General features: G+C 35.6%; 1 protein-coding gene across 12 annotated transcripts in view; it reads right to left on the reverse strand.

The window, feature by feature from the left end:
* LOC122634677 (dachshund homolog 2) overlaps positions 1 to 22,545 on the reverse strand; it is a 215,764-nt gene that overhangs the window by 186,924 nt on the left and 6,295 nt on the right. For 2 of the 12 annotated variants that reach the window (XM_043823842.1, XM_043823845.1), the window contains exon 2: positions 5,702 to 5,704. The exons of the other annotated variants lie outside the window; for them this stretch is intronic. In XM_043823842.1, coding sequence (XP_043679777.1) covers positions 5,702 to 5,704 — 3 coding nt within the window. The remainder of the gene's footprint in view (positions 1 to 5,701; positions 5,705 to 22,545) is intronic. 12 annotated transcript variants of the gene reach the window in all.

Here is a 22,545-nt window from a genome sequence, read left to right on the forward strand (position 1 = left end):
TTTTTTTTTTTTTTTTTTTTTTTTTTTTTACGTATGACGATTGACGGGGATTCGAACCTGGCATCTCGTAACGTGGAAATGATGCCTTAGACCATTAAGCTAAATAAACACTTTTGAATTCTTTCGATTTATTAGTATTTTAAGAACAACATGACACATTACAATTTACTATAAAGAAAAATAAAATTGTTTATAAATTAATGTTTACAATTCGATTAATATACATATATATTAGAGAAAGCTTGCACAAATGCAAATAAAAAAAAATGTTTTATTTTCCACAAAGAGAAAAAATTTCTGCAGTTCTCTCTGAAAATCCCTTTTTGTAAATCCAGTAAAATCCATCAAAAGTTCTAGTATTTTCACGAGAATAGCAAAACGTCTCGTTGCGATAAATGGAATCCGGAGAACGCGACGATAGCAGGATATTACATTTCAGGCAGGCCGCTAATTGCAGGGTACCCTTGAATAAATTACGACGCGGTAAAACGGCTGAGTTCGCTCGCGTAACTTTGCCTTACGACATTTCTTTTCTTCTTCTTCTTTACGAAAAAAGAACGAGAGAAAGAGAGAGAGAGAGAGAGAGAGAAAGAGAGAGAGGAGGAAAAAATAGAGAGATAGCTATGAAAGAGATCTATCATCTAAAATAACCATCACCTACGAGTCACAGGAAGGAAATATGCGGTTCATTTTATTTCCCAATATCGACAGATATTTCAATTTCTGACTCACGATGTGAGGAATCGACCTCTCGACCCTTAGCAAATCGAATTGTACAAAGCTCATCCCTACACCCTACATCCTTTTCTATCAGTCGAATCGTTCACGAGAGCAATGACTTCGTTCGATTTTCCATTTTTCAATTTCTATCGTGAATTTCGTTATTTTCATCGTTGATTCCTCGATGAATTTGATCGAGTATCATATTTGTTTTCCGTCGAATACTTGGTAAAACTTCAAATGATTTTCCGATCTTTTAATGAAAAGAAGAATATTCTTTTAATTTTATATATAAAAAAAAGAAAAAAAAACAATACGTATAAATCTTCAAGATATACTTATACTATATCTAATTAAATAAAATACGTTATATAAATATGTACGTATATAGATCTTTTAAAGAAATATAACAAAACTATCCGATTAAAAATAATACTAAACTTTTAACAAATAGAAAACGAAATTATCCTATGGAGATTTTTTTTAAAACTCACTATGGGTGTATAAAAGGGAGAAAAGTTGTAGCTGCCTCGAGGACGTTCATGCTCGAATAATAACAGCCCCGTCCATTACTTTATTCCGTGTCGAATGCGTTTTCGCTTGAGAAGGAAATAATAGAAAAAAAGAAAAAGAAGAAAAAGAGAGAAAGAAAGAAAAAAGAAAATAAAATAAAAGATAAAACTCGAAGTCTAATAATCTCTCTGCTTTGCTCTTTTGCTCCCCTTCGAGTAACTGACTATACGATTCCCTTTCTCTCTCTCTCTCTCTCTCTCTCTCTCTCTCTCTCTCTCTCTCTCTCTCTCTCTCTCTCGATTACAACTTTTTATTGCATTTCCATTTCATCTCTCGCCCGGCTGAATAAAGAGAGGAAAGTCTCTTTGGCTGCTTGAATGACGAAGAAATTGAAACGAATGCGTTTTAAACGTGATTATTGCGCTAAGATCTGCCACCCTCAAGGGAAAAAATGATATCGTGATATATATATATATATATATATGTATGTATATTTATATATGTATATATATATTTATATGTATATGTATATTACTCTGAAACGAAACGTTCATATTCGAGAGATAGCTATTTGAAGCGATATCTCGTTTAATCTCGCGTGTTCACAATTCCTATTACCGTGGCTCGTGGATCTACTAACTGGAATAATTTTCCCAATGGACCGAGAATGAATGTTTTTCAAAGCACTTCCAACGGAAACTAAAATCACGAGTCACGAATAAAATGAACGAAGATGATTAAAAAAAAAAATTTGAATAAACTATGAACCTATGTGTAGTAACACACTAGCCAATTTTCGATCACAATAATTCTCGGTCACGAATGCGATAACTAATTTCTTGTGATTTCTAAAAAGAAAAAGGATATTACATAATATTACAATAAGGTAATAATAAAAATATTTAATTAATTTTAACAATAAAATAAACGTTGTATATATATATATAATTATTCGTGTTAGCGTGAGATTTGAAAATGTTAAGTTAAATGAGACGTTGTTTCGATAAAAATGACTTGGTAATTAACGAGATAGTCATTTATAATTTGTTCTTATCACTTAACACGAGTATAAGTAACCCTCTTTTTTTTATTATTATTTCTTTCCATGTCTCGTTATGGACTCGTAGAAATGAAATGGAACTCTCTCTTAATTGCACTTAACGTACATACATACTTTTTCTCCGATCGTGTCAGCTCGCTTTTATAAATACCTTCCGTTTCCTGCCGACGGAAACTGACAAGAAAACGATTATTTCTTTCTGCGAGAGCACGTACGTACATGCCACTTTTCGTTCCCACTCGTCGAAGTAAGTACTTATTAACAAAATGTCTTTTAATAATTACCATCGTAATTCATTTTATATCACGAAGTTAAAATATATTTCTGCGAACTCGTTATAATAAGATTATTTTCATCGTGTATTACAATATATAAACAGAATGTATAATCAAATTATTAATAACATTATTGATATTACAACAACAACAAAAATCTTAAATATTAATTATCCCGTTCGGTATATGTATATATTACATGCGCATATTACAAAGAAACGATGATATAGAAGATATCGATTTTATATAAAAATTCGCGGTCAATACTTTTATTTAATAAATAAAAATATCGAAAAGAAGAGGCTACTGGGATGCAGGACGTGAATTGGAAAAAGAAAAAAAAGAGAGAAAAAGGAAGAAAAAAAGGAAACAAAAAAAATGAAGAGAGAGAAACAGGAAAAAAAAACTTTCTCTATTCTCGCGAAAAGCAGAGGAACGGTAAGATCAAGCGCAAGGGCTTTGCGTCAATAGCGACCCTTCTCTCTTCTCGTTGCTACTGTGTCTCTCTTTTTCCCGAACGTATCTCAAATAATTCGGGGATGCGTAAAATCCAGCGAAGACCCATTTAGTGTGATAATCGGGGCGTAAATAATTTCGAGAGAGCGAAAGAGAGAGAGACAGATAGAGAGAGAGAGAGATAGGTTTAGAAGGCATTTAAGAGAAGGGCAGAAACATCGATGGCGAGTGTGTCCTCTAAGTTACGCAACGAAATATCCTCCCCTACGTCTTTTACCCCTTGCCACCCGTCGAGAACTTTGGGGGCGAGAAATTGGGCACCTTTTTAAATGCAAGATGACACCCGCGGTGCGATTATGCGTTTGGATGCTACCGTTCTCCCCGTGGGGCCGACATTACATAATCTTTCAGGTACAGCCGTGCGTACCCGAACGGAAATTTTAACGATAAAGATACTTTACTGTATTGTAATGGTACTGTAATAACGTATAACAATTATTAAACGAACATAAGTTTCACGAAGCTCGAAATTTTTTTTTCTTTTTGTTTTTCTTATCGTTATAACGTGTTTCTATCTAATACACGGATAATATATATTTCTCGAATTATGCATTTAAAAAAATAAAAGACCGTGTATTAAAATCGTCGAGATACTACGATGCTTTTACCCATAGGAGAATACTTAAAAAGAGATATCATCCAATCTCGAGATAATTGGCATGATGAAATAAAAAAAAAAAAAAGACAGAAAAAAAATTAAAGAAAAAAGAAAGAAGAAGGAGGAGGAGGAGGAGGAGGAGAAGGAGAAAAAAGAAAAAAAGAAGGAAAAATAAAGATGAAAGAAAGAAATAACTATTGATCCTCGATAGAAAAATCGAGATTCAAGGGTGAAGAGAGGAAAGGGGAGATAAGTATGCGACTGTGTAGAAGAAAGAACCTCGTCTAATAACACGCTCCTCGTTTCTATCTGAAATCTCGAAAGTACGAAAGAACGAAAGAGAGAAGAAGCGTCGTTGCTCGGCTCGGGTAAATAGCTGTACGTAGCGGCGTGCACAATCACGATGCCTCGGTGCTCAGGTATTGCCATTACCGTAGTCGTGGGATTATTTACGGTTACCATAACTCCCAGGGCCTGTGTTGCACTTAAGATCTTAAGAACCTTCGCGCACGGTACGTGAACACTAGTAAGATAGAAAGAGAGAGAGAGAGAGAAAGAAAGAGATTGAAAAAGAAAAAAAGATAGATAGACGGAGTGAGACAGAAAGAGAGAAAAGAACGCATAACCATGGACCATTTGTTCATAAAAACCATTTGTTCATAAAACCATTTGTTCTAATCTTACCGTTCGATGATTCGATGCCAAGGGGCAAGGGCCATACATTGACGAAATAATCCCTTTTATCGCAGATAAAAAAAGGAAAACATGGATATAACTTCGAATGCTAATCTGTCGACGTAATACCTTCCACTATCATCCTCAAATGTATTGATTATTTGTAGAAAAATATTTCAAAGTAGTTACTTTCGTTTATCTGAGCAATTTTCTACTTATCTACGCACCCGACGGACGAATACGCACGCGTCTTTCCGATTAAATTCTATTTGTCGGATATAACATTTATCGAGATAATTTGTTTGCTCCCATTTTTATAACATTGTTATTCTATTTCGACAAGCTTCTTTTATAAATATTTGATAAGTTATGGATATTTGTTATACGACGAAATCCTTATTACGTTTCGACGATTAATTCGATTCTTTGGCGATTTTAATTTTTTTTCATACGTATATAAACTTACGAAATATTATTTATTTTTCTTTTCTAATTTGTTTAATAGAAAAAATATATTGTTTTAAAAATGAAAAAAATTCACTATTCATTACTTAATTTCAACTTCCCTTTTGTATTCGTATCTCTAAAAAATTATTATTTATCTTCTTTATTTCTAATTTATTTAACATATTTGTAGTTAAAAAAAGAAAAGAAAAAGGAAAAAGAAGGCAAAAAAATAAAAGAAAAATATTTATAAATGTCCAATATATCGTAAAATAATTTGAATATTACCTTAAGGCCACGTGCCAGTAGATAAGTACTTATTAGTTACTTTTTAAAATGCTTTTCGTTTACTATATTCGCACATATGAGGATTTCACGTTTTTTTTAATGAATCGTTGCCGGTATTAAGATGAAATTAACTCGTAATAAAAATGTTATCGTTCCCAGTCCCGTCTTCCATGTCCTACGACTATAAAACACTATTTACATATTCATACTCGAGAATCAACTGTGACGTTGATTTTTACCAGTGATCGTTATATGCATAACTACATATGTACGTATGTACATACCTATACATAGTTTTATATGTATATTCGTATGTGAACAAGTATGAGAACGTTTATAATCGAAAAAAGGATATAGGGAGAGAGAAAGAGAGAGAGAAAAAGAGAAAGATTGTAGATTTCACACGAAAGAATTCTGATTTCAGATCTAAGTTGGTGGAAAAACTCGAGAATTATTAGATGTCAAGTCTTTCTCTCTCTCTCTCTCTCTCTCTCTCTCTTTTATTTTTCTTTATATCTGTCTCTTCCTTTCATGTAAATGTAACACGGTATAAATACAATATACGTCCAACTTTTATCTATAGTTTAATCGTTAACACCGTAACTTTGCTACCTTCTTCACACCGTCGTAAAAATCACATACGTCGTTGTCTTATCTGCTTGGTTTATATCTATCCATCTCTCTCTCTCTCTCTCTCTCTCTCTCTCTCTCTCTCTCTCTCTCTCTCTCTCTCTCTCTCTCTCTCTCTCTTATTTCTCTCTCTTTCTCTTTCTCTTTCTCCTTCATGTTTTTTTCCTCGATCAATAAAGTTTCATTTTAACGTAGTGCAAATGCTCTATTAACAGAAATGAATGATTCACTTTGTTTATCCAATTGTAAGATCTTCATGAATATATATATGTAAAAGTTACTATAGTAATATTAAAAAAACAAGGACTAACATTTCCGTGAATTTTTCATTATTCAATGTATCTGGAAATAGTAAGTAATGGTCATAATAATTATAATAATAATAATAATTGAAATAATCACGCGATGCAATTAATAAGTCGAGTGAATATAGTTGAACTCTCCGATATCTATGTATCTATGTACGTATGTACAAATGTAAAAATTCATTGCTATAACGCCACTAAACCGACTCATCCTATCTAATCTCTCGAGTGAATAAACTTGAAAAAAAGGAAGAAGAAAAATAAAATTATTTATGTACGTAAATGTGGTTTGCTATCTATACACGCACACACACATATATATACGATTATTTTTTTCGAAAGTAAAATATTTGTTTCAAGGTTTAGCTGCCAATGTTATGAAAATAACTTTTTATGTGCTCGTCAACATATATATATATATATATATATATATATATATACACATATATTTAAACAATGTTGTTATTACAAGAGTATATTAATACTAACATTCTATTAATCATTTAATTCTAATACATGTATAAAATACATTGATATATCTATTACAATCGAATTAAAATGAAAATGAAAAAAATTAGAAACAATGACCTTGGCCTTAAAGATGATCTTAAACGCATTTCTAATACCGAATACCATAAAGATCGTGCAAGACGAGTATATTGTGGCCATTTTGATCGCCTTTACTTAACGAAACGTTCAACGACGCGTAACATACGTATCTACGTTAGTAGATACGTATGTACGTACCTACGTAGAATACGTTCGAGCGTGAAAGCGGCATCGTACTCGCATACATAATGCATAATGCAGCGTGCAATATCGCTGACATGCAATTCCGGCCCTCTTGAGTCTCCCTCCGCGACGTGGCCCTTCGAGAGGGCCCACCAAGAGAGAGGGAGAGAGAGAGAGAGAGAGACCAGAGGAAAAGCGACAAGTCTTATGGATGGTAAAGCTAATCGCTAATTACTCCTTGACAATTTTCTCATATATTTAAAATAAAGATACGAGAGATATTTAAAAAAAATGTTATATTCGACAAAGAAAAAAATTTATCTTCTTTAATGATTGTTTAAACGTTGATTATCTAACAAATTTTCTATACGTCTTTCATAATTTTGTTTGCGAAAAGAATATTACAAAAAAAAAAATTACGACATTGACAAATTACTACTTGGATAAAGATAGGAACGTCGACGAAATACTTAGTTGAATTTTTCTCGTTCCTGTTAACATTGATTTAATGTAAGTAAAAAATTTAATTAGATATTAAATAAATATATAAATGATTTCAACACATAAAATTGTAACGCAACTAATTATGGATAGAAATGATGTGTTGTTGTACATAACTCCCTCGTTGGCGATATAAACTATGTTTCCTTTTTGATAGGAAGAGGAAGAAAATAATAAAAAGAAAAAAATATATATATACCTTTACTCTATAAAGAAAGAGATGGATAGACAGATAGGTAGATGCAGAACAAGAGAAAAAGAGAGAGAGAGAGAAACACGAATCGTTGCTATTGCTACTGCTCTTGTTACTGTTCCTTCTTGATAGTCGGTATCATTAAAATGTAATCACTGCAGTTCGCCAAGCTCAGCGATGCTAATTTATTCGTTAATTAATGCTAAGTCTCATTGTGCTCGAGAGTATACATACATATATGCCTACAAAAGCGATTATTTACCGAGGTGTTAAGAGGATGCGCGTTCCTCTCCATCATAATACTTTTTTCCTGTATGTTCCTACTTACGTAGATGAGAATTTCAAAAAAATTCTAATATTTTTATACAATCTCTAACTCACCCCTTCCCCCACCCTCCTTCTGTGAAAAAGAAAAAATAATAAAAAAAAGCGAAAGATTAGATAATATGAAACTATAAAAGATAAAATCTTTATAGTGAGAAATCATGTGAACGAACGCGTATGGCTCGATTATTAAGAGGGGGGTTTGAGCCCACCTATGAAGTACGTCACGTGACGAAAGCACCCCTAGGACGCTTTAGCACCCTTTTCGAAATGCATCAGGAGAAAGACTCCGCCTCCTTTGGAGGCGGTAAAATAGATTCGATCGTCTGCCATCGGATTCGTCGGCCATTTGGCGAAGAATAATAAAGAAAGAAATATAATAATGTGAGTTGGGTAACGAAAAAAAAAAGGAAAGAGGAAGAGAGAGAGAGAGAAAGAAAGAAAGAACCAAAATATGAGAGAGAGAGAGAGAGCACGAGGAAAATTCATGGGCTTACGTGGGACAATTACAAGTTTTCTAAAAGGATCTCTTTTGTCTCTAAACAGCCGGTGATCCTTCTCGTTACAAGTACTCTTTTTGATCAGAAGAAAGAAAGAGAGAATCATCCAAAGTGTTCCTCACTTCTCTCTTTCTCTGTCTCTCTCTCTCTCTCTCTCTCTCTCTCTCACACACACACACACACACACACATACACACAATTTTGCTCTTCATTATCGTCAGCGACAGACGGTGACAATAGCTGTTGAAACCCTTGCCTATACTTCGTTCGCAAAATAAGTTTTGTTCCTACACCTCTTCAACAATGATCTCCCTCGTCTCCATCGAGTCTCGATGCCATCCGTTCGTTCGTTCCTTACTTCTTTTCTTTCTTTCTTTCTTTCTTTCTTTCTTTCTTTCTTTCTTTCTTTCATTCTTTTTCCTTTCTCTCTTACATCTCTAATAACGTTCTTATACTACGCATACTATGTGTCCACTTACCTCTTCAAGACGTCCACGACATGTTCTTTAATAATTGAAATACTTCACTTGGAATAACACCTGGACGAGTATTTGGTACGGTATTGTCGAGAAAAAATAACTATTTAACGAACGAAAGATTATCAAATTTCGATATTCGACCGAAACACTCACTTAAAACTTAACAAAATCGTATATATTTCCTTGTACCGCGAAATTTCTATATAACGAAATAACATTAAATATAATTCGTATAATTATATAATAATTAATTAAAATCTCAAATTGTAATAATCTATTTCTACGCAATCAACGAAACTAACGATATTTCTATGTTATATAACTAACACTCACGAATAACCGTGTGATCTGTTACGATGTCGAATACGTACTGAGATTAATCTCGTCTTTGAACAAAGGTCAAATAGAAACATATCATTACGCATAACATGAAGTAAACACGACTCGAATGTCCTTAAAGTTAAACGTACTTAACATCGTAAACATGTATACATAAATAAAATAAGTACCTATGTACGTACGTAAATACATTGTCTTTTTTTTTTAAGGATCAAAATCGTTTTCGTCGATCCCTTAGAATCTTTGGATAGACGGAAAAAATATTTGGAATATCGGGAACCCCATCATCCAGCAATCGACGCTATCGGTCAGCTGCTCCTCCGTCTGCCTTTTGTAGATACGGCTGACGTTGCAACTTCAACCCTCCCTCCCGTCCCGTTCTAAACTCCCTCCCTTTCTCCCCTCCTTCCTATGCGACTAGTTGAGTTTTTTAGCGAATTTAATATTTATACCGAATGACTGATGACTGTAATAAAGAAACGGGGTCGTATTGTACAAAACGTTTGTGTCATTGATCGATACGACTCCTTCTCTGTATCTCTCTCTCTCTCTCTCTCTCTCTCTCTCTCTCTCTCTCTCTCTCTCTCTCTCTCTTTCTATTACCTACGCACGCACATACACACATATACTTTGGTTTAGAAAAAAAATATAGAAAAAAACAGCAAAGGAAAACTCGTATCTACTTCGTCACCCCGACTTTACGTTTCGTGTCTAGAATAGAATAGAACCGTATGTCCCGTTTCGATCGATCCTTCTTTTTCTCATCGGGCGAAAGAAAAAATACAAATTCACTCATAAAACAGTTTAACGTTGATCTAAAAATTCTTCTCTTCTTTCTCTTGTTATTATTATTAGGATTAGATATATACACACAGCGCACAAATAGACACACACGCACACATGTGTATCAAGATCGTAGAAAAAAAAATATAGGAAACAGAAAGAATATATTTAATGCTTTCTAACTGAAATGAGTTTTCCACGAGCTACGTTTTATTATACTATTATGCCTGCTGGTTTCTCTTTTGTGAACACACTCCGGCCAGTGTTTCAGTGAATCGTTTAACTAATCCGCGTGAAATTTCGTTTGTTCCATCAACGCGTGTTCCGTCACGATCCAAGTTACTTTGTACATATGTATTACCTACCTATCTACGTATAGTAAAAGAGAGAACTAAAACCACTAAAGTACAAAGTTCTATTTTCAAAGGGCAAAGGGAAATGGTTCAAACTTAACCGTACTAATGTATAGTACGCGTGGAATCATTAACGAATCATTATCGTTTGGTTCGAACACGTTGAAACAGAAAACCATTAATGATTTCTATTTGTATTCGTTCGGTGTGGTGAAAAAGGAGGCTGTAAGAGCTTCGGGCCTAAACCGAAGTCCAACCCAATGAATTATGTGAGAAGTTAGCTTATTTTCGTTAAGCCGGACTCCCGCGGCGCGAACAAATCGTCCGTCGCTGCTGCTTCTCGAGAATGGAGACTGTTTTTTTGTTTGTCGATTTTTCGAGTTCGTATTACTTCGACAAAACGAATACAAATAAATAATTCGTCTCTTATTCGATCGCTTTGAAAATATTTTCTATGGGTTTTCTTTTCTAATGAAGTTATAGTATACATATACATACATATCTATGTATATTTGTTATAATTAAAAATAAAATAAAATAAAATAAAAACAAATGAAATATTTCCTAAAAAAAATATCTTCGTATAGGTGCATAAGTACTTAAAATTTCACGAATACCTAAACTTAGTTTTCGTCGAGTCAATCATTCGAGATTGTTGTTAAACGATTTGTTAAATTTTAAATGATTCCATGTAGACAGTTCTTTGATCAATGATTTAATCGAAAGTCTTTACGGGTTCAAGAGAATCGGTAGAATCATGATGGAGAGAGTATAGACTCCGTTTACAGACAATATTTCATGGAGCAGTTTTGTTGTAAACAAAACACTTGATCGCTTCTATGTTTCGCTTACAACGAATATGTGAAGATGGAGATCACGTGTTTGAAATTACAATAAATATCAGAAGCCGATTGGTTTCACAGACTTGTTTTCACAGATGATAACGTTTCTCGATCGAAGCTCTTCTTGTGTTTTCTAGACTTTTTTTATTCTCTATTAAATAAGATCAAATTTATTTAATAATCAATAATATTATAATTCTCGAAAAAAATACTATCGTATTATTATATTGGTATTCGTCAAGTATCTCACAAATAATTATTATCATTTACTATCCATAAACACATATTGTATACGTAATGGTCAATTGATTAAATATTATTCAAAATACATGATCTTTTATCATATTCCATTAATCATATTATTAATCTGACGAATCTTGTATTGTTCAATCAAAATTAACACAGCTTTTACAAACAAAATAAAAAAAAAAGCTAAAGTAACACGTCGTAGTTCATGGATATGTTAAGATCTCAGAAAGGACTACTATGGTGGTATAAGATGTTATCTTTTTCAAGAGGGAGAGGGAGAGAGAGAGAGAGAGAGAGAGAGAGAGAGAGAGACAGAACGAACGAGGGGAAAATAAGAAAACAAAAAAAAAGAAAGAAAGAAGAGAAGAAAAAAAGAAACAAAAATAAAAAAGAAAACTCACTCTTTTGCGTCTCTCGATCGGTGTTCGCAAAGCCAATAAGTATTCTATGGCGTTGGCGCCGTTAATGATATTGGTTTAGGCGCATCGTTCTTACGATTGCTAATAAATAACGACGAAATAGAAAGAGAGAGGGAGAGAGATGCTCTTCTCGAGAGAAGAAGGATGAACGATTGGATTGGGAGTAGGGAGAAAGTTACCGGCGGTGGTCCAAAGCGAGACTAGCGAAGGTTGTCGAGAAGGGGAAGAGGATTTTAAAAGGGTACGGAGTGGGGAGAGAGAAAAGGAGAGAAAGTGGGGAGAGGCCACGTTTGACGGGCCGACCATCCTGGATCGGCCTCGTCTGTTTTCTCAGGCAAGAGCCAAAAAACGAGATGCATATGCACATGCATGCAAAATATCTATGTGTACGTATAAAATGTAACATATTTTTATGACGTCAAATTTTTTTCTATTTTATAAAAGAAAACTTCGTAAGTTTCAATGATCGAAAAGAAATTGTGTAATCACTTATATTCTCTTTCTTTTTTCTTTTTTTTTTCTTTCTCTCTGTCTCTCTGTCTCTGTCTCTCTGTCTCTCTCTCTCTCTCTCTCTCTCTCTCTCTCTCTCTCTCTCTCTGTCTCTGTCTGTTATTCATCCGTAATTAAACTGCAACGTTAACGAATGCATCATCTTGATTTTCTGCATACCCGATACATGACACGTTTGTGGTAAGGAGAAGACAGAAAAGAAGAAAAAAGAAAAGGAAGGAGGAGGAGGAGGAGTAAAATCGAGTTCGGCGTCGAGGTCGACCGGAATAAGAGCAATATCGTGGCTCGAAAACGAGGGAGTAATTAGTGGGATTCGTATTTCGTATTCCAATCTAAATCAAGCAAAGGAGACGCGAGGAAAGAAACGAGCAAAAGGAAAGAAAAGGAAGAAGAACAAGAACAAGAAGAAGACGACGATGAAGAAGAAGGAGAAAGAAAAGAAGGAGAAAGAAACGGAGAAAGAGAAAGAGAAAGAGGAGGAGGAGAAGAAGAAGAAAGAAGAAGAAGAAGTAGACGAAGAAGAAGGTCCATTCTGATGGTAGTGGTGGCGATTGCGACCACGAGGACGTCGGCGCCGTTGAACACACGAGGAGAAGAGCATTTCTATACCTGGACGCAACCCTCGGAGGCACTGACAGAAAGCGACCCGCCCACAAAAGTAATCTCGACCTCGAGAGTCCCAAGAAGAAGTAGACGAGAGAAAAAGAGAGAGAGAGAAGGAGCCGCACCTGATTCATCAGCGTGGAATAAATCGAAAGCCAAGTTAAAAACAAAAGGAATCATCATAGCGAGGTCTCTGACTGGAATCTCTCTCTTTTTCTATCTCTCGATCTCTCTCTTCCTCTTTTTTCTATTCTTTTGAACAATTCGATTTAGTGTCTCTCTCTCTCTTTCTCTCTTTTTCTTTCTCTTTCTTTCTTTAATAACCCTGACTTGCTTTATCCACATCAATTTTTACTCTGTTACCTTCCATTAAAGCAAACTCTCATTTTTGTCCTCTCTCCCTCTCTTTCTCACTTTCTATTTCTATCTCTTACTTTTTCATCAAATACAATAATCGATCTTTATAATAATCGTAGGTGTATTTATGTACATCGTCTTCCCTCTCTCTCCCTCTCCCTCTCCCTCTCTCTCTCCCTCTCTCTGTTCGTCTTTTCTTTGCCAGGAAGCATGAGAGAGCAAACAGAGAGATATGGCCCATCCTTCTCTCTGTCTCTTTCTTTAGCGTATATAAATTACCTTTTTAATTTCTCGCCAAGACAAATGATTTAATTTATTCTATCAATTATCGGCGGACTGGGAGGATGCGAGAACGGTGCTGGGAAGTCGATTGGGGAGGACTTGTTTGGTTTTCATTTCGATTCATCGATATTCGTGCCTCGATCAATCCTTCTCTCTCTCTCTCTCTCTCTCTCTCTCTCTCTCTCTCTCTCTCCCTGGCTCTCTCTTTCTCTCTTTATCTCTCTCTCTCTCTATCTCTCTCTCTTTCTCTTTCTATTTCTCTCTTTATCTCTATCTCTTTCGTTTCCTTCTTTATCTCCCACATCTCGAACGCTCCTTAAGATTCTCTCTCTCTCTCTCTCTCTCTCTCTCTCTCTCTCTCTCTCTCTCTCTTACTCATTTTATTCTTCAAACCTACAGCTTTCTTGCTTTTACTTACACTAGCATCCCTGATACAGCAGCAACGGAGGCTGCAACACGGCTTCTAGTTCGCCTGGAGCGATCTCGTTCGATTGACCTCTCTCTCCCTCTCTCTCTCACACTCTATCTCTTTTTGATCTTCTTCGTTCGACGGCTTATTAACAAACGGACAAGTTGATTGAGAGACACATGGGTATACATATGTATACATGTATATATTTGTATCTATATCTATATAGATATATACATACTATCTGACATCTCTTGTCAAAATGTTTCAATTGCTAATTGTTGGTAAAAATTACAAACTCGGTTCAGATCATCGGATTTCTCTGTTTTACAAGACTATTAATCTCTTTAAAAAAAAAAGAGAGAGAGAGAGAGAGAGAGAAAAAAAAGAAAAAAAAAAGAAACTAAAGAAACGACGGAACATTTCTTTTACCTCGAACTAAAGTTGCGAGTGTTCGTGTGACTGATAAAATGTAAAGTAAGAGTGAAAGAATGAGAGAAAGAGAGAAATAAAATAGGGGAAATTGTAAGCCGACAGAGAAAAGAATCGAGATGAGTAGATAGGCATGCAACGCACGAGTTATGAGCATCGTGCAGATAAAATCGAAAACAAGCGATTGCACTGTGCAACCGTGTTCTACGGATTTATATATGTATGTATTTATGTATGTAAGTATGTATATACGTATGTATATATATATATATAAGCTCGTACGTTGCAATACTGAAGGGAGAAAAGAAGGAAGGATTGGTGGTGAGAGGAAAAGGAAAAGAAGGAGGAGGATGAGGGGGAGGAGGAGGGGGAGGAGGACGTAAGACACATGTTTCCATCGTTGGTAGACACCGACGAGACTTCTCTCTCTTTTTCTCTTTTCGAAACCGGTTCAACGTGTGTCCGAATCCGGGCTAGGTCAGTTATTCAAAAACTAAAATATCGTTTCATCAAAGAAGTACTTATTTACAAACTTTTGTTAGAAAAGTATATTGTCTTTCTCTCTCTGTCTCTATCCTTATCTCTATCTCTCCTACTATCTTTGAAATCTCATTATTTTTAGCACGTTTGACTACGTGATTAATATACATTCATTTATCAACATTTAGCTTGTTTCTCTAATTATTGACTGTCTACTTTGACTGATGCAATATACCTATTATATACATATATATCTAGAGATTTCGTAAAGAGATTCTATGATCCATTCGATATAACGATGAAAACGATTGGGAAGGAAAAGGTAATACGACTCTTTAGGAGAAGGCCAATGAAAAATAGTATCCTGCAGATATTCAGAGGGCTGGAAATAAATAAAAAGAAAGGAAAAGAAGGAAAAGGAGAGGGGAAAAAAAGAAAAAATAGAGAGAGTTAGAGAAGAGAAAAGAAATCTGGAAAAGAAAAGAGCAAGTAGACCAAACAACAGAATATTGCCGTTCACGAAATGCCCCTCTCTGCAACGGAATTCTTACATTGCTTCCTTTCCTTTCTGTTGGACTGGTTCGTTCTTTCATAACCGGGTCTCTCTCTCTCTCTCTCTCTCTCTCTCTCTCTCTTTCTCTTTCTTTCTCTTTCTCTCTCTTTCTCTTTCTCTTTCACGAGATCGGCCACTTCGAAGAATCGTGAGGGTGATGCGAGATAAAACGACCGCAGAACTTGCGTAACGCTGGCCGCGATCAAAAACGATTTACCGGAACGTGTATAAACGTTGATTCGCTGTTAATCGCGACTTGGACGGCTTTGCGACGTGACTGCTCGACCGAGAAAAGAAAAAAAATCATTTTTAATATGCTTTATTTATCTCCGATAAATTATTTTAAGAATAGTTCAAACGCGACGATTATTGTTACTTTTGTTATTGATAGAAGAAAATCACTGTGCGATTTAACAAAATTCCTATAGGTATATTATATTATTACACGGTACCTATATAAAAATAATATTATAGATAATATCACTTTTTTTTCTTTTTTTTTTTTTATAAAATCAGTAAAAAGCACGATACACCAATTATTTTAAATGCACGCACGTACGTACACGTATGACATGCGTACATACGTGTAATTATCAATCACTTTATAATATACATATATTATTGCGACATATATAATATTCTCATTGATTAAATTTCTTCTCTACGGCATTTCACGCAAGCCTCATCTCCGATTAATCATCGATTTTTACGATTATACGGCCAATCAAGAAAGCAAGTCCGTTTTTGCAATTCTGATTGTCTCTCGGATCGTAGTATGTGTACCGTACGAGCTGGCCCGTTCTTATCTATTATATCGCTGGTACGGTCGAATTAAAATGTACTTTATGGCTCGTGTCAGGCGATAATAATCGCTCGAGCCTCTCTCAGAAGAGATCGAGACTCTCTCTCTCTCTCTCTTTGCTGCGTAGGTGGAACGCTTGAAACACTTGAGACGATTCTCATTCAAGAAAGAGAAAGATGCGAATAAAACACGCGATCGATGAAAAACAAAATATCAAGAGAAAGAGAGAGAGTGAGAAACATGTAAAATATCTTTTTTCTCAATTATTATAACTATTATTATTATTATTATTATTATTATTTACAAACAATATGATAATCTCTCTTGGAAATATTCGAAGACTGTTTAATCCACTTAAGTACTTAAGACTTTAATAATTTTGCAAAAGAAAATTGTCGAATATTTCTATAAAATAATTGAAGGGTTAGATATATTTAGAATTGATTCGTCTTAGACGATCTTGAACTAGCTAATACTTGCGAAACGTTACAAGTTAGAGATAGCGGATAGAATGCTCGCTCGCGTGTTGCTTCGTAATAAGATATTATTATCGTCACCGAGGCACAAGTTTATCGTTTACCTCGGATGCGTGAAACCGTCGATCGTCGCTTTTATCGAGGAAGAAGAGAGCTTGGAAAGAAGGAAGAAAGTAAGAGAGAGAGAGAGAGACAGACAGACAGAGAGAGAGAGAGAGAGAAAGAGAGATCGCTCTTTGACTCTCGTCGGGTTGAATGAGAGGGCCAAAGGGATTCGATCGTCGGAGATTCGCCGAGTCGAATCGTTTCTCGGATCGTTCTAAATTGCCCTTTCATTATCACGGCACCGTCGTGAAGATGCTGGAAGAAGAAGGAGAAGAAGAAGAAGAAGAGGAAGAAAGGGAAGGAAAAGGAGAAAAAGATGGCGAAGAGAGAATAGTCTGTTTCTTCTTCTTCTTCTTCTTCTTCTTCCTCTTCTTCTTCTTCTTCTTCTTCGGCATGTTTCGCGAAAGAGAACATCGACGATCCCGAATCAAATCGGCGAAAAGAAAGCCGAGACACTCTCCGACGTGTATAACGAACGTGTTCGAATGATACGAACGTATTTCAGGAGAGAACGATGCCTTCCGAAATATATCGAGAACCGGCTCTGAATCTTCTTGTGTTATTCAGAGAGAGAGAGAGAGAGAGAGAGAGAGAGAGAGAGGAATGAAAGCGATGAAATTGCAAAGAATCGTCTCCACTTCGATCGAAGTTAAATTGGCTTGGATTGTAAAGCGTAATATGGAGTGTATTGTATCGACTGGAGTTTCTCAGTGCTACCGTGAAAGTGGATGCTGTTTAGAACATGCATCTTCCTTTTTTACGTTTTTATTTTTTTATTCTTTTTTTTTTTATTTTCTTTTATTTCTTTTATTTTCAACATTCTTCCTCTAACTCTTCCTGAATCGTTCTATCTTTATATAGATATCTGTATATCTATTATATATCTATATAAAAACTCTTCTTATTAGTTTTAGAACAGGTAATTAACTATTATTACTTAATAGGTAATCTACAAAGCATGATACGATTCAGTAAGATTCAGAATTTATCGAATAGTAGAGACATGTAGATATATATATATATATATATATATATATATATATATATAAAAGGAGAAGTAAGCAACTGCAAGCAACTGTTGACGAAATGGCAGAGAAAGAACGAAGAAGACGAAGAAGAAGAAGAAGCAAAGGCATGCGTGCATCACGCGAGCGGAGGCGAACGCGTGTAAAGATGGCTCCTCGGTTCGCCTGACGCCTGGCAAACGCCGAGTTGGCTATGAGTGAGCTGATTGGACTGACTCGGGCTGGGTACCCTTCGCGGATATATCATGGACTATCAGGCGTCCATGTACGTAAGATCGACTCGACATGGAGTACAGGGATCATTACTATAGGAACCCTAGCAAGTGCCCTCTTTGATTGACGCACGACGTTACGCCAAACTCTAAGGCACGCGAACCTAACAAAACGAGGCCTCTTTCGTATTCCAATCCTTTCAGTTTTCTTCATCGAAAACTGTCTTTGATTCAACGAACGTGATGTTTCTTTTATTATCAAACAAGATAATCGTAACATATTGTTCGTCTCTTACACGTATGTAGTAGATATATATATATATATATATATATATATATATATAAAGAGAGAGAGAAAGAGAGAGAACAACCCCCTACAGAATGTATAATATAATACTTAAGAGGCTAAAAATCATCGCAGATAAAGGAAATTCACAACCGTTTTCATTTTCTTGTAGAAATAAGAGTCTTAACAGCGACTTAAGTACACCCTTACGTCTACCCACCATCATCACTACCACCTTCCTTACCTACCTACCTACCTACCTACGTACCTAATACTACTACTGCTAATACTAGCATTACTATTACCAATACTACTACTACTCTTTGGGTTCTCGTGCGTCGTTTAATTACCGTGTGTAACGAGTTAGAGTGGCTGGCGTGCGCACGAAAACCCTTCTCGCGAGAAAGGGGTGCGATATGCTCGCTGACGTCGTCCACGAATCACTCGAAATTACCAAGAGTATCGTTGTGACAGCCACTACTACTACTTACTATTACAATCAAACATCGCCAAGTTTCTCGCGTGTTATTTCAAACGTCTTCGATCGGATTCGAAATTTACGTAAATACGCATAGGTGCCTTTAAAGCTTCTTCAAACTCCAATATTCAGGTGTCTTTCAAAGGTCGAAACATTCTCGTCGACACGATCCACAACGTCGCGTGTCCACTCGAGGGTAATTGCTTCGAGAGTACTAGGGGAAGTATACGAGGGAGAATTTCCAACGAGTAGTTGTCTTCGACTCGTGGAAATCTCCTTGGTTGTTTGAATGATCATTCTTCAGGAATGTCTAAACGACTCTGAAAACTTTCTGTCTATCAAGATCTTTAGATAAGATAACTACATATACCCGTTGTGTATCTACTTATTATCAGACGAGATAGAAACAAAAATATAATAAATTGTTAGCTCTTGATCTTTAGAATTGTTAGTTACTTTTCAAGATATTTGATTTTTAATATTGATCAACTCGGTCGTTGATCGTGTATAATATGAAATCTGTCTAAATGTGAACGTGATCTATCTAAATGTATTCGTATTACTCACGATCTAGATGATTTACTCGATAAGAACTGTAACTGCTTGTCAAGGGCCATTCCCAAGCGTATAGATCACGATCGATGTCGAAGGAAATGAATAACGTATTGGTGGTAGTATCCGTCGATCACGATTGGCATTGACGATCGATTCGATCCCTAGCATAATCTCGCCAATTTGTGAGTGCATCTACGAAACGTTCGAGCATCTAAATGCAGGAAGAAGATCGAGAAGCGTGCGTGCTTGCCATTACCGGGAGGAATCACTAAAATCGAGGAGTGAGGAGAAGAGAAGGAGAATCAAACGAAAAAAGAAAGAAATAGAAAGAAAAAAGAAACAATTTTATTATAGAAATGTCTTGCATTGTCAAGGTTGCGAAATGAATTTAAAGCAAGTCCAAAGTTCTTTTAAGCAAAATTATTTTTATCTCGTACAAATTCATTGATTTCTCTTTTTTTTTAAATATTTTTTGTGAATCAATTTTTTTCTCTCTTTTTTTTTAAATAAAATATAAATGAAAAGTATTTTGAATAAAGAGTTTCTTATGGAAGAATGCATGAAACAAAGTGAAGCTTTGGAAAAGGAAACGATGAGAGATCGGATTATAGAAGCACGTGGGAGACACGTTTGCGAGGGGTGTTGTATGCGAGGAGGGTGTAACCGCCGTTACGAGGGTGGTTCGAGGGTAAAGAACAAGAAGCGGGTTCCAAGCATAGTCAGCTGTTTTAATATGGGTCACTGGTACGTTCCGGAACGATCGATTTCCGTCGGTACGAAGTTTGCTGTTCAAAAGAGAACAAGTTAAGCTTTCGAAGGCCACGGAAAAAAGAGGATGAGAATTTGAAAAAAAATTTTCCTATCGCAAGTTAAAACGGTATGTACGTTCGAAATGCAACTAGGTTCGAAGACCTTTCTTCCACTTCTACTTTTCTCTTTCGAATATATAAAACGATAAAATCTGAGTAGGGTTGGTCAGGCACGAGGATCGATCGATCGACCATGTGACCGTCTGGCAACTCTTAACAAATAATTATATAACATAAACTCTTGTATTTTATTTTCTTTAAATTTTTTATTATTTTCAATAGAATACGCTATTCCAATTTTTTGAATTAGGATTAGAATGTTTTCTGATGTTATAGAACTTCAAATAAAATCATTTGTAACGCTTGGGAAATAACGAAAAAGTAACTTTCGCAAAAGAATCAACGTGTAGCAAAAAGGGAGAAGAAAATAAAAAAAAAGAAAAGAAAAAGGAAGACTCTTTGCTGAACAGGAGCCTGGCGCCATTGCGATACAATACGGAGCCCGATGACTTGCATTTGTATCTCGCCATCGAGAAGCCTCGATGATTATAGCCATGGGCCCTTTCGTCCTTTTCCTCGTCTCTCTCTCTCTCTCTCTCTCTCTTCAACTTTTCTGTCCCTTTCTATGAGACGTACTATAAGCGTTCTCATCGTCCTGTCGAGGAAACGATCTCTTCTTCTTCTTCTTCTCTTTTTTCTTTCATCGATAATAATATTGTGACTTTAGTTACTCGAACTCAATTTGATATTAAACTCTGTCTCTTCTCATTAATATTACAAAAAGAAAAAAAAATTAAAAGAAGAAATAAAAATTGATTCGTTTGCGTGTTATCTATTTCAATTGGAATTATATTAATAGTTCGTATATTAGACTCTCGTGATTTTCGAGATCGTTTCCTTTAAAAAATATCTTTCACCTCTCGTATCTAATAAAAATAATTTTACCGTATAATTCGTAACAGAAGGATTTTAACCGTATATATTGTACTTTTAGACATGTATATGAAGTGTCGCGTGATCTCGATCACGCTCACTCTCAGGTAGCTCGCAATCGCGACGACCTGGACGGATTTTATGAGCGCGACGCTCGTGTCCCTTTCGTGTCGTTTGAAACTTCCAAGTACGAGGAGAGCGTGCCAGCGATAAGCCTTTTTATCGAGTTCCTTGCTAGTTCTTGCTTTTCACGAGGCTACCTTACGATTTTTCTTTACGTTGAATCAGGAAACATTTCAAACCTAAAACGATACACCTTGCATGTGTATTTTGTGTATTTAGATATTTACTTTGTAGAGCCATATGTATATTTTAACATAACGATAAAAATCTAACGATCAAATAATTAACAAAATCCAATTAACATATTTCATATGTTACGCTTATTAACTAATTTTATCGAATTTACAAATTCTTATTAAAGTATATATTAAAAAGGAAATGTGAGATTTTCGTTGGAATCTCTGGCAAACAGTTCGTTCCGTCGGCCATCTTTGACATCGAGATACGACGGTAATAATCGGAAAGAGATTTGCAAAGAAAAGATTTCGAATAAGAGAGGGAGAGAGAGAAAGAGTGAGAGGAAGGGAGAAAGGAAAGAAGAAAGAAAGAGAGAGGGAGAGAGAGAAAGATAGAGACGATTTAATCCTTCTTGTTTGTCTTTGCATTAATTATCTAGAATTAAGAACGCCGCTTGCCACGACGCCAGCCAGCCGGATTACTGGCTTTATTATTACTTGTTGCAGATTATTAATTACCAGGAATTACGAGCGTGGTGCACGGCACTGGACGAAGAGGGTGGTGGCGACGAGGGTTGCTGTTGCTGTTGCTGTTGTTGCCTGGTGAATGTTATGAAAAGAAAGGAGTTCCTCCCCAGATTTGTGCTTTCAATTAATTTTCCTGAATTAAGAGACGATTGTAAGAAGGAATTAAAGCTTCTCTCTGAGTACGAGAACTTTGCAAATCGATAACGTCCTTCGGCTTAGAAAATTACATTTATCAATTTTTTTTCTTCCTACGACGAGAAAACGATTATATAAAATTTCTTTATTATTTCATGAAAGAAAAAAAAGAATCAACGTGGAACGTTCTAATCTCGATTGAAAATGCATTGGTAAGATACATACGTTATTTTTATTCTTCTATACGATTAGAAACGATGAATAAAAGAGAGAAAGAGAAAGGTGGTTCAGCTTGCTAGACGCAGCAAGCGTAGGTAGTCGCTACTATAAAGTCTACCACGTATCTATATCAAAAGCAAAGCCAACAATGGGGTCATACGAGCCCTTATAATATCGTACCGGCTCTGAGAGGAGGAAAAAAAGAAGAGAGAAAGAGAGAAGGAGAAAGAGAGAGAAAGAGAAAGAAATAGAAGGCCAGCTGCCATAACCGATACAATTGTTAAACGTGTACACGAAGAAAAGAAACAGAGAGAGAGAG

This window comes from Vespula pensylvanica, chromosome 15 (genome assembly GCF_014466175.1).
Source record: "Vespula pensylvanica isolate Volc-1 chromosome 15, ASM1446617v1, whole genome shotgun sequence".
NCBI lineage: Eukaryota > Metazoa > Arthropoda > Insecta > Hymenoptera > Vespidae > Vespula > Vespula pensylvanica.